This window comes from Linepithema humile, chromosome 7, assembly GCF_040581485.1.
Source record: "Linepithema humile isolate Giens D197 chromosome 7, Lhum_UNIL_v1.0, whole genome shotgun sequence".
In the NCBI taxonomy this organism is placed as follows: domain Eukaryota; kingdom Metazoa; phylum Arthropoda; class Insecta; order Hymenoptera; family Formicidae; genus Linepithema; species Linepithema humile.
This window is the reverse complement of record NC_090134.1, coordinates 1,373,619-1,385,862: the sequence shown is the minus strand read 5'-3', so window position 1 is coordinate 1,385,862 and position 12,244 is coordinate 1,373,619. Positions and strand designations below refer to the sequence as shown.

The window sequence follows — 12,244 nt, the reverse complement described above, 5'->3', positions numbered from 1 at the left end:
CGTGCATACGCGACTGTTCTTCCTTTTTTCCCCCTTTTTTTCCGCCTTCCCTTTTTTTTTTTTTTTTTTTTTTTGGGCACGATTGTTTCGCATCCAGAAATACCAGGAGAGACCGAGGTCGATGAGGGTCGAAACGTTGCATTTTAAAAAGGCAAAGCTCGTCAGAGGCTCTTGGCGTTTGGCGCACATCTGTTAACCGCGCTGTTTTGTCAGTCGCCGTCTGAAAAACGACTCGTTAGCGGCGATTTAGTCATCTTGTACGCGACGAAAGAAAAGAAAAAAAAAAAAAGATTCGTTAACTAAATCAGAAGGCCGACGCTGGTGAAGAAGCGAAAGTACGCGCTCCGCTTGTCGACACGGACGGACGGATTTAATTTAGGGACACACTCGAGTACACATTTAGACAAAGCGATCCGAAAAAACCTTATCGATAAGAATGCAAAAGAATAGAATATGGGAATTCTAAAGTTAATGGTGATGGAAATAGCCCTAAGCTATTTTTAGCAAAAGCGATTATGTATGTAAACAAAATGTCTACTGAAACTTTCCCGAGGATTATCAAAAAAAAAATTCCTTAATTTTGTAGGCGTTTTCAAAATTTTCACGCAACGATAGAGCACGTTCGAATTTAAAATAAATTCGCTCGTTGCTTCTTAATATTTTCTACTCGTATACAAAGGAAAGTTGATTGAAATTGCAAATATTAAGTTCGAAAATTGTTGAAAAGACGCACAAAAGGGCAATTGATCGATCGCTTTGGTCACAAGACCAAAAATTCAATATCTTCAATGAAAAATCCGCGCGAGAGTGCCGCCCTGATTTCTCCAAGCGGAAAAGAATTCCCCGGAAATGCCGGACTTTTCCCGTTTTATCGGACAGTAGACATTCTGTGTACAAGAGAGTTTCTAAAATCATAGAAACGTGAACGTGAAAATGAGCAGCCGATTCAAGCGATTCGGCTGAACGGCGGCTTTATCGTTCATGCGAAAGAATTGTGCGGTGCCGTGAATTTACGCTACGTGCGTGCGTGCGCGTGTAACACACGTGTGCGCTCCATCTCGTAGGCAATACGGCAAAAGCAGTTCTTTTCTTTTTTTTTTTTTTTTTTCTTTTGGGCAGTACAGTTCTGGCAGTACACCACTTACAGGGATGGAGGCGGGCTTGTTGACCACGACGACGTCCTCGTCCATGTGTATCACCGTGATCGGCTCCGAGGTGACAGGCACCTCGTGTCTGCAACACACCAATCGCAAACCAGCTTAACGTGGCTTTGTTCCGTTTGCGCTTACACATCTTGCATATACGTACGTGACGTACGCAGACATACACGTAATACACACACACACCAACACGCGCACACGCACACACATACATACAACAACCGTTCGTACACGCGCCGATTTTGCACGCGGGTAGTTCTCGCGCGAATAGACAGCGTGTATGCCCGTGGGAAGTACCGACGATCGACTTGGATTGAAAGCCAACCGGTAATGAAGTCCGTCAGGTAATCACCGTAATATCGAGAGAGAAAGAGAGAGAGAGAGAGAGAGAGCCGGCGGCGCGGTCGATTGGCAATTGATAAGCAAGTCGTCGACTTATCAGCGCGATTCCGACGCCGGCAATCGGCGTTAGTGCTCGCGTGCATTTTCGCGGTGGTCGCTATTGCCAGTGTTAAACGCGCGCGCCGGGTATATCGCGAACACGTCCAGATCGATCGCAGCTGCATCGGCCGACCCGTATAAAAGCGCGCAAAGTCGTGCCGCGTTCCACACACCGGCTGCATTCTCACACGCGCGTGCCCGGGCAACGTCTACGAATCGAATAGCACCGTGGAACAAGCACACTTTTATCTAACATTAAGGTAAACGGGTTAACGACGAAGGGGCATTCCGAGAAATGAGACGCAGAAATTGAACGGGCGGGAGAAAGAGAGAGAGAGAGAGAAAGGACTAAAAGGAAAAAAAAAGAAAAAGAAAAATACGACAAATGGATGCATGCGCGCGCATTAGCGGCCCCAATTATGTTCTACCTAATACATTTCCACTTCGCAAAACTACTACGTGTCGCACTTACCATGTGCGCAAATATCCTATGCATTCTTTTCGTGCGGACAATAAGCAGGCTTTAACAAGAAAGTAGGGAAAAAGGAAAAACGAGGGAGAGAGAAAGAGAGAAAGAGCGCGCTTTCGGCGCCCCGAGATCGAATTTTCGAAATCTTTTCCGTCACTCAGCAAACTGCAGCGTTCGCGATAAATGGCGTTGACGATAGAGGTCGGATAACTGCGAATATCGGATCAAACACGTGACAAACAGAATTCAATTCGCCGAGGAAGACGTCCGTAAACTTTATAAATTGCGACATCGCGGAGAAAATTCTAGATGTCGGCGCGCTCCTCTCGAAAACTAATCACGACTCGACGCATCGTTAGTCCTATTCTCGCGCGAATCGCTCCGGCGCGCGAAGATCGAGGGCGGTCGATCGCGCGACGCAGCAACACGTTAGATCAAAGAAGAAACTACAATTGCGAGAAGTAGATTGAGTAGATTTGTAATGGCATTTCATAGGTAAGCGAGCAGTTTATTTTTCATCGGCGGTACCAAAGATCGTAACACTTTCGATGCACATCGATGTAATTTAATTAACTCACAGTTTAATTAATAGAACACGCGAGATGGTGTCCGCGTGTCAATATCGTTACATCTCTAAGATTATCTCGCGCCGAGTCCATTATCACGTGCATTAGCAAAACCAATATGTTAGTCACGCATCTACTCTAATGTTCTAGCATTGTTTCTCCATCAGCTACGCATAAAACCGTACACTTCTCGTCCCTTCCTTCCAGAACGGAAGGTGGGTCCCTGAGAAAACAGATCGTAATCACGGTGGACAGTGTATACTTAACCTGAAGCAACGTAACGTGCCTTTTACAGCTTTCATTCGACGCATCGTTCCTTTGCTCGGCGTGTTATTCGGGATCGAGCAAATGCAAAATATATAATACCGAAATACACCGAACACGAGAGCGAGAATAAGTAACTTCTATCTTCGAATTGGCTGGCGCGCTATTATGCAACCTCAGAACGAAAGGCGATAAATCGCTTCTGTCTCGTAAATCACATTTTCGCCCCGGCATTTCGGCCTCGCCACTTTCAAAGTATCCTCGTTGCGCATACACGTCTCTCTGTCGTGCCTTAAAGTTTGCGCCGGAATTTCGAAGCGCGTCACATAAAGGGAACTTCAAACCATGTACTATTCCGTCCCGTCGATGTAGTGTCGAATAACACGATGTAACGATCCTCTTATCCTATCTTTAGTGACGCTGACAACTATTTCAGATGTTGTGTCACTTTCAAATTCCGCTCTCTCTCTCTCTCTCTCTCTCTCCATCTCTCATTCCAAATTAATTTTCTCACAAGTCTCCGAATAAGAGATGCGAGTTCTCTATTTAAAGCGAGAAATAACAAATACGTACAGAATAATCCGAAATAGATTTAACGTTAATGACAGATCGGAACAAGCATACATCGATTCGTCCTAATTGGTGGAATTATTTATACATTGCGGTCTATCCGAAATTTTATTGGGGTTTTTTTTCCCCCGGAAACGACCGATACTGTGCGCGCCGACCGATACTGTGCATGCGAACGCAAACGCCAACGGCTCGACCGGAGAATTTGTTCTCGCGAACCCGCAGTCACTGATCCCGTCACCGTGGTTTCTCGCGTGACATTTGAAAGGTGCGACATCACAATCGGTTTGCGTGCCGCTTGTCGAGGACCGGTGATGGCCGCGCGTCCCAAGTGCACCTTCCAAATTTAACGCGGGTCACATACCGATGTGACATAGCGCGTTTCTCCGCGTTCGCGAGATATACGCGCGTCTGCGCTGACAAAGCGCTCGAATAGAGTGGCCACCGGTCCGGTGCGAGAGCGCGATTATTATTGCGGGCGACCGAAAAGTAAAACCGAGGGAAGGTACATTGTTGTTTCGTTAGACGGAAAGAGGTGCCGGCGCGACGCGACAGTCTGCCGATTTATTTTCGGAGCGGCCGGCTGCACTAGCGGAATTGCGAAAATGCAACTCTAGTACACGAATTCAGAGACAATCGACGAGAGTCGTACACGCGCTACGTGTCGTCGTGGTCAACGGCGCTAAAATACTGACGTATTTTTCTCTTGTTAATTTACATGTGAAACACGACCAACTACGCCCAAGAAGTTACATGTAAAAATTGCGTTTATATAACTCTTAAATGACGATGTTGAAAAAATCGATAAGTTAATGATGCCAACTCTCTCTTAAATTTCTATTCTTTTTAAAATTTTTCTCAAACAACTTTGTAGATGTAGTGTTAATTACGTCTACTTGTTTAAGATATTTAAAACTACAAAACTAGAAAGAAAATTAATAATACTGATATTCTTAATTATTTAAATAATAAATAAATAGACAATCAGCGCAGTTACGCAAGTTTTCTTGAATTTCTTATTTTTCTTTTAAATTTTCCAGCTTTAAACAACTTTACAAAAATAATGTTGATTAATTTTATTAGTCTAAAGTATTTAAAAACACAAAAATAAGAAAAAATTTATAATATTAGTACCTGAATTATTTAAATAATGATAATTAAAAATTGGCATAATTATTAATGCGAATTCTCTTAAATTCCTTATATTCTTAATAAATTTTTTTCGCATAATTTTGTGAATACAACATTAATTAAGGTATCTAAAAACACAAAAAATGGAGAGAAAAAAACGATACTAATACTTTCAATTATTTACTCATTTTACAAAAAAAAAAAGTCAGAAGAAATAATTCAAACTCTGAAATTTCAGAGACCCGCATATGCCACTCAAAAGTGAGCAACTCGTTTTTAAAAATCAAAAGTTTGATCAACAATTTCAGTTGCGCCCGCAACTCTTACAATTCTGCAGTTTGTGTGTTTGCGAAGAAAGAATTCCGTCAAATTTTAGAAATAAAAGTGCCACCAATTTTACAAAAGCTCCGCTCTAAGTTAAAGAGTCACCTCCGCGACTGACTTTAGTTGAAGCTTCGAACTCATTAACCGGAATGAGAATGTTGTCACAGCGTTCAATTGTCGCACGCACGTTATCCTTTTCATCGCGGTACGATCGCGCGTTTTAACATACCCGCGAAAATATAGACGAGTTAATTTCCACCGAGCGCGGGAAAGCCCCGTCGGACTGATTATAATAGCGTGGAAGCATTGCATTTTCGGGACATTCTCGCCGTCGACCGTGATGCCGGTGACGGATATATTTGGCGAAATTGGGAAAGCGGACCAAAAATGATTTTATGATGAACGAATTTTGGGAGATTTCGGTACACCTCGCGCGTTTATAGTACTTCTATATATAATTGAATAATATTGACTCTACTCGTGCGCTGTGCCGCGGTCGACGTTTATGCACGTGCGTCCGATATTTTCCGCTTAAAACGATGTTTATTCTACCGGTTTTAAATTCTGCACAAATTATATGTAACGGCTATGTATATAAATATGCATTGCAAATCTGTTATACAGGCTCCATTACGCTTTGCTTCTTCGGCGTGCCGTATATGACGTTCAAATACGCAGGAATTCACATCACTGTGTGTAATACGTGTCCCATATTTCTATATATATATTTGTACATTATAACTGAATAATATTGACTTTACTCTCGCAATCAACGCGTTGCCGTTCGCCGCACGATTTGATATTTACGTAACCCGCGACGCTCCCTATTTCCCTATTTTACGATGTGAATCACGTGGAGTTTTTGCCTGTATTGACTTGCGCGGACGCATCTGCATTAATTCGTCGCGCTCGCGCTTTTGACAAAAACTCGGTTAAAGTGTAATCGAGCACGCGAAACCAATCTGTGCGTGAGCGCGACGACGACGGCAGGCTGCAGAGTCGCGATATGAAAACTCCGGCGTGCATAATTTCTCGCAACGGCGCGGCGTCAAAACGTGACGCGCGCGATAAATGCGTTGCATTAGACAGTTACGATTGCTCCGTAATTCAATTAATGTATAATTCATATAATTAATGTATGAATGTAATCGAGCATTCCGGTCGCCGCGTCCGCCCATCACGAGTAACTATAACAGCAAACAACGGGAGAGCGCGTACCTGGCATCGCCGTAACTATCATCCCGTGTTTCGAAGCGCGTCACTTCCTAGGAGATTTCGCCGCGGTTCAACTAAATTTATGATAATGTTATTCCGACAAAATCAACGAATGGCCGCTGCGGGAATAACGACCGATCGATTTTTACGTAACGAATCATCCAATCGGCCAATAGCATCGCGGGATTAGCCGCCGGTGAAACCGGAACACGTTGGTCAGACAATGCATCAATTTGTGAATTTCAATCTTCGTACTTTTGTTTCTGAAATAATTGATTAGGAATAAAATTTATTATTATGCGTTTCTTATAATTTTATCCTATATTTTTAAAGAATTAAATGACTGAAATAATTGCAAAAAATAAAAGGAAGGAAAAAGAGCGTATTTTGCGTTTGATTCATTCACTTTTTTGTTCTATATTTTTATATAATATTGTTATACTACCTAGTTTTTCCATTTAAATTTTTCCATTGACAATGTGGCCAATGAAATCACGGCCCTCCGTCGCGGAATCGATGTATAAACGCATGTTTCACTACCTTCCGTCAGTTGGAACCAGTAACAGCTTCATGTATGAAACATCGATTCAGTCCAATACGGTTTAATGTGTCAAAGCAATCTATGTGCCTCTCGTAGGACCGCGACTGGTGACTATTTGAAGCCATCCGTGCGAACTATCAAGTCCTATTGGGACAAAAGCTCGTGTAATCAATAATGCGATTACGGAGATACAGATCGACTACTAGATAGACTTTCGCCGGCAGTTAATTGTCTGCCAGACGACATCGACTTCCCGCAAGATTTGCAAGCGGACCAAACGATCCTCTAACCAGCTATCAATTACGCCGCCATTACCAATTCATATTACCAATTGGCGAAACTATTCAAAAGCTGCAACCAATATTGCCAATCAATTAAGACCCCCCCCGATAATAATCGATCGATTAGAAATGTCGATAATTAATTTGAAAGTATTCTGTTTAATACGCGCGAGCAAATATTTCATCGTTACGCGTTATATTGTGTGTAATTGAGATATAGGCGCTGACACAATTTTATCTCACCGCCCGCCCTTTTCATTATCGTAATTTCCGACCGTTCGCGAAAATCATTCTGTTATCTCACGGGAAAAAGATTTTTTTCCCCGGGCTCATTAGCTACTTTCCGAAGTAGCGCCGCTTAGCGTTTCCGCTTCGTTAAGTCCAAACAGACAGCTCGATTGCGAGCCACGGTTAAATTTCCCAAAGGCACAAAGGACCGCGGACGTAAAACGATTATCGAGCGATCAAATCGCGAGTTAGCGTGAGGGGGAGGGGGGGGGGGGCCTCGGCCCGGTGAAGTTCAGCGGCGAGTAGGTGGGTCGCCGTTAATTCCGCCGGATTGCAAGCGAATCTCATCACGACGGAATGCGCTCTCGAGACATCGCAGGGCTACGTGGAATTTAGACACTGGCTTGGCCCGACGCGAGCCGGCCTCGCCACGAAAGGAGCAAGGCCGATTGACATAAAGGGCCGCGGAAGCCGGGCCGAGTTAATTGCAGTTAGAAACTGTCGGCTCTCTCCGAGTCTCGCGGTCTCCTAGATCCAAACCTCTGATCTACACTGCAAAAGAGTTTGGCAAACTTACACGTGTAACAAGTGTAGAAATTGCACGATCAAACAACGGGCAAAATGTAACGTACATGTGAATATACATTACGTAACTTTGCAATTGCATCGTGTGTGAATACTTGAGAAATCTTACATAGATGTACGAATTTTTGTCAGCGCGCTAATTATAGCGACGCTTTTGTATAAGTAAAGCAAATTTGTACGTGCCATTCGTTTTTCAAGTTATAAATATTGCACTGATTGTAAATTTATTTCTCTGCATCACATCTTCATTACAACGCTGAAAATTTATTTTACCTCTAAACTGTAAATTTATAACAAGGGAAAAAGGTAAAAAAACTTTTTTTTTTTTAATTTGGTTCTTCAAATATTTTTTTGCTTTTTAATTTAGATGTTTCCACGCGAATGTGTGGAAATTTATAATTGGACCCAAAACAAACCATCCATTATTATGTAATTTTACACTAATTTTTTTACAGCGTAGAATAAACTCTTAAATAACATTGTGAATATCGTTAGAAATGTGTCATTTTTTTTTTATTTACAAACAATACCATTTGTCCCATTATTGCTGACACTTTTCTAAATATAGTTGATCACATTTGACATGCAAATCAATATGTCAGTATAATAACGCCAATGACATCGTAAACAACGTTTTAAAAATACTCTTGGTAATTATTTATATTTACCGCTGTCACAAAAGACTAAAAAAAGTACTTATTAATTTAATTCATCAACGTTCAAAAATAAAGTATGAAAAATTTCAAGGTTTATTCCAGATGCTCGCTCGGCGTCCTACATTTTATCGATAAGCCGATATCCGCCGAATGAAGCGTTGTTCAACGTCGTCGGACGAAAGTGCTCCTGACACTTTATTAGAAAAACGAGGAGACGAGTGTAGAACAAAGACGTGCGCGCGGACTGCTGCCGGAGGCGGATGACCCAGGCGCAACATCAACGGCTGGCTGGCTCCGCGAACGCGGCCGGGGCAACGAATTAGAATTTCATGAGGCTCCTCAATTAGTTTGAGCATGCATAGGTAGCATCACGTCGCGCACTCGCCGGACACAACTAGCCACAAGACACTGTGGCGATTTCCGCCGGTAATAGACGCGGCTTCTTCTCGTCGGCTTCGAATTACGCCGCGACCGCTAAATCCACTCGGAGATTAATCCATCGCGAATTACACGTTCCCCGGCTAGCAACCGTGAGAAAAAAGCACTTCGCGGCGCTTTGCGTAATCCCCCGTCCACCTCCTAATCCCTTCCCCTTTCCCTGAGACGCGCATTTATCGCGCTTTCTCACGATCTTCCCCCCCGTGAACATTGGTGTATCATTTCCGTCGTAATACCAATCGCGAATGCGTAATTCGCAGCCATTGCGCAATTCCGTATATTTCTCGAAATTGCACATTCGCGGAAATACACAGCGCCTTTACGCATGCGGGCGCAGGTTATCCGTTCGAGCTACCGCGTAAAATTATTCAATTTCTGCGCGAGCCAACGCGAATGAGAGCAGCCACCTTCGGCGAGGAAGCGCTGAAGAGCAGGACGGAGATGGTTGAGTGATGCGGGGCGAGGCGATAGAGAGAAGCGTGTCGCGGGGTCGAGGGCACGACCGGTGCCCGGCGACAGGTTGATTTATTAGCGCGGACCGACGGGGGCGGTGGCGAAGAGCGGGGACGGAGGGGAGGGCCATGCACGATGATATCGGGACCGAGGCTTTGGAGGTCGGATCGACTCCTTCGGCGCTCCTCGCCCTCGCTGTCTGCAACACGTGAAGGAGAACGCCTGCAGGTGTCCTGACTTATCATTTAGATCGCGTATGGATTTCCATGCACCAGAGGCCCAGGGGTGCGCGCACCCGCTGATCCGCTGACGCGTTTCCTGCGAAAGCCCGCAGAGGGGCGGCAAGGGAGAGCGGCTCCGTTCACTAATCCTAATTTATTTCGTCCGGCGACCAAAACACGCGGTCGAAACTTCACGGCTTCCACCTCCCCCCCCCCCCTCCCTCCTCTTTTTCCTTGTTATTCTTCCCGTTTTGACACTCTAGAAGATCTAAACGTTACGTCGCCCTGGCACGCCAATCGCGCGCTCCTGGCCTATTAGCCTCCCGCACGGCCGGCTGCAACAACAACGCCGGGAGAGCGTCACGCGTCTTCGCGATCGATCTTCGCGCTGATTACCCGCGCTCGGCCCGAGCACCGCAGCCGAATCCGGGTCGATCGGAAGGCGGATATCAAACCGGATCGCCTCTTCAGCGAACCGTTTCGATTGCGTTCCGCGAAACGATCGCGCGCGCGCGGAGAGGGGGGGGAAGAGGGGAAACAACGATAACTCGATCAATATTGTAAAGAAGCTCGGGAAAGATTAATCGCTCGGAAGGCAGCAAAATGGTGGCGCATCCATTCTACGCGTCATCGATGCATCGACGAGGACCACTCCGCTGCGAAATTGCACAGCGTCGCGCAGAAGCCTCCGGAAGCGGATCGTTTGCCCACGGAGAGTGGGCTCTTCCGGCTAATTGAATCATCCTACCCAATTTCCCGCATCACCGGGGCTCCGCGGCAGCGCCTACGACAACGTACCGTCGGGACCGTAGAGACGGTTCACCGGAACGTCGGAAGGACGTAGCGGCGAGCGAGCGAGCGAGCGAGCCAGCTCGGCGCTTGTCACGCCCACGAGTCTCCTCCAAAGACCCTTTTGAGAGGCTATTCCGGACCATCGATCGGCGCTGGGCGCACCGCGGACATCGGGACATTAATTGAAAAATGGAGAAACGTCGCCCGTTGAAAACGTGCCCGTTCGAAGCCACTCGTCGCGGGACTATTATTTCTGATAACAGGCACACCGCGGGCGCTCTCGCTGTGTGTGCAAGCGAAATCCTTGCATCTCAATTCGGCGAGCTGATAATCAGCCGCTGCTCCTCCTTTGGCGGGAATCTACTGATATCGAATCGAATCACTCGAGTCGCGCTCACTCAACCGGTTTTGCAAAGCAAATTTCCTGCGCAATTCTGTTCTCTTATCGCGCGCAAATAAATTTCCAACGACGCGTTGCATAACGCCAAGAACGGGGAGGGGGAAGGGGGAGGAGAGGTGCGCGATAACACGTTACGACGCCTCTCTCGCCGTACATTTGTACCAATTACCACGACGACGATCGGGCGGTCGAAGGATCGATTAATCTACGAGAGACGCGCGTCGGCGGCGATTCGGCGTCGTAAACACCGACGGTTTATATACCGGGCGTGTGATTCACGGCGCATAACTCTGGAAAACGATTTCCCGCGATCGCGCGGATGCCGGCGCATCGATGGACGTTCAAACATTGCGAAATCCACGCGTTATCCAGCCGCATCGCCGAAGCGCCGATTGCATCACGCGAGAAACGAACGAGCGGGCGGACGGACGGACGGACGGACGGACGAACGGCGGTGTCCTTCGCCCATCGTCGAATGTGCGCCCGTCACACGCGGTGTCCTTCGAAACATCGGTCGCCCGTTGGCTTTCTCGCCCTCGAGGCGAGATAATCCAAGTCATTCCTCGCCTTTCCCTTCCTTTCGGCCGGCACAAATTCCCCGGAGGGTGACGCGCAGCTGGAAGGAAAATGTGGAGACCTCTCCTTCGTTCTCGAGGACACGGATGGTCCGAGGAATTCCACAGCGATTAGACGACCGGCGCGATCCGAGCGCGTGATGTCAGTTAGTTTTCGAGGCGACAAAATGTTGTTGTTTGCGAAAACGATATCTTCGCATTTATAAACAGCAAAATATTTAAAAATTTGCATAAAAAATAGTCTAATATCATCGCAATTAACATAGCAATGTGCGATGTGTCGCTGATTAGCTTCGTTCGTCGACGAATACAATTATGACGCGAAAAAGCGTCGTTAGCGCGAATCGACGCTATTGTCAAGCGGGGACACATTTATTGCGCGCGCGGCGATCACGAAGAAGCGCGGTGGGTGCCCTTAAGTGCATCTCGTCCGGGAAATATTTTTCCACGGGCGCAACAATGGACGCCCGTGCGAAATTTTCGCACGTATAAACCGCCGCAACGGTCGCGAGCGTGCAAACATGACGACGGTGTACGCGCGGCCGCCGTAACGCGTCATAACGCCGCGGGTGTATTGTAGGTCGCCAATTTACTTTCCATCCATCTCCGCAATTGTTCGCCTATCGTAACAACGCGGTCGCAGTGCGCGATGTTGTTCTTCCTCGCTTCTCTCTCTCTCTCTCTATATTTGAACTCCATCTTTATGCAGCACGCGCAGCAAGCGGCGCAAAGCGGAACGCGCGTGTAACGTAATTGTTCCGATAATGCAAATAGAAGCCGGCTGCCGGCTGTCGCCGTTCTGGATTATGTTATCCGTTTTAATTGCGAGATCTCGTGCCCGGAGCGCGGAAAAGACAATAGATAACGTTGCGCGGATCTTTCGACACTCGAGCGAACTTTTCAGTGTCGCGAAGAATGCGCGCGTTCGCGTCCT

General features: G+C 46.4%; 1 protein-coding gene across 6 annotated transcripts in view; it reads right to left on the bottom strand.

The window, feature by feature from the left end:
* Nucleotides 1-12,244, bottom strand: part of LOC105678466 (pseudouridylate synthase RPUSD2-like) — a 124,340-nt gene that overhangs the window by 9,215 nt on the left and 102,881 nt on the right. For all 6 annotated transcript variants that reach the window (XM_012377842.2, XM_012377847.2, XM_012377844.2 and 3 more), the window contains one exon: nt 1,146-1,233. In XM_012377842.2, the coding sequence (XP_012233265.1) occupies nt 1,146-1,233 (88 nt within the window). The remainder of the gene's footprint in view (nt 1-1,145; nt 1,234-12,244) is intronic.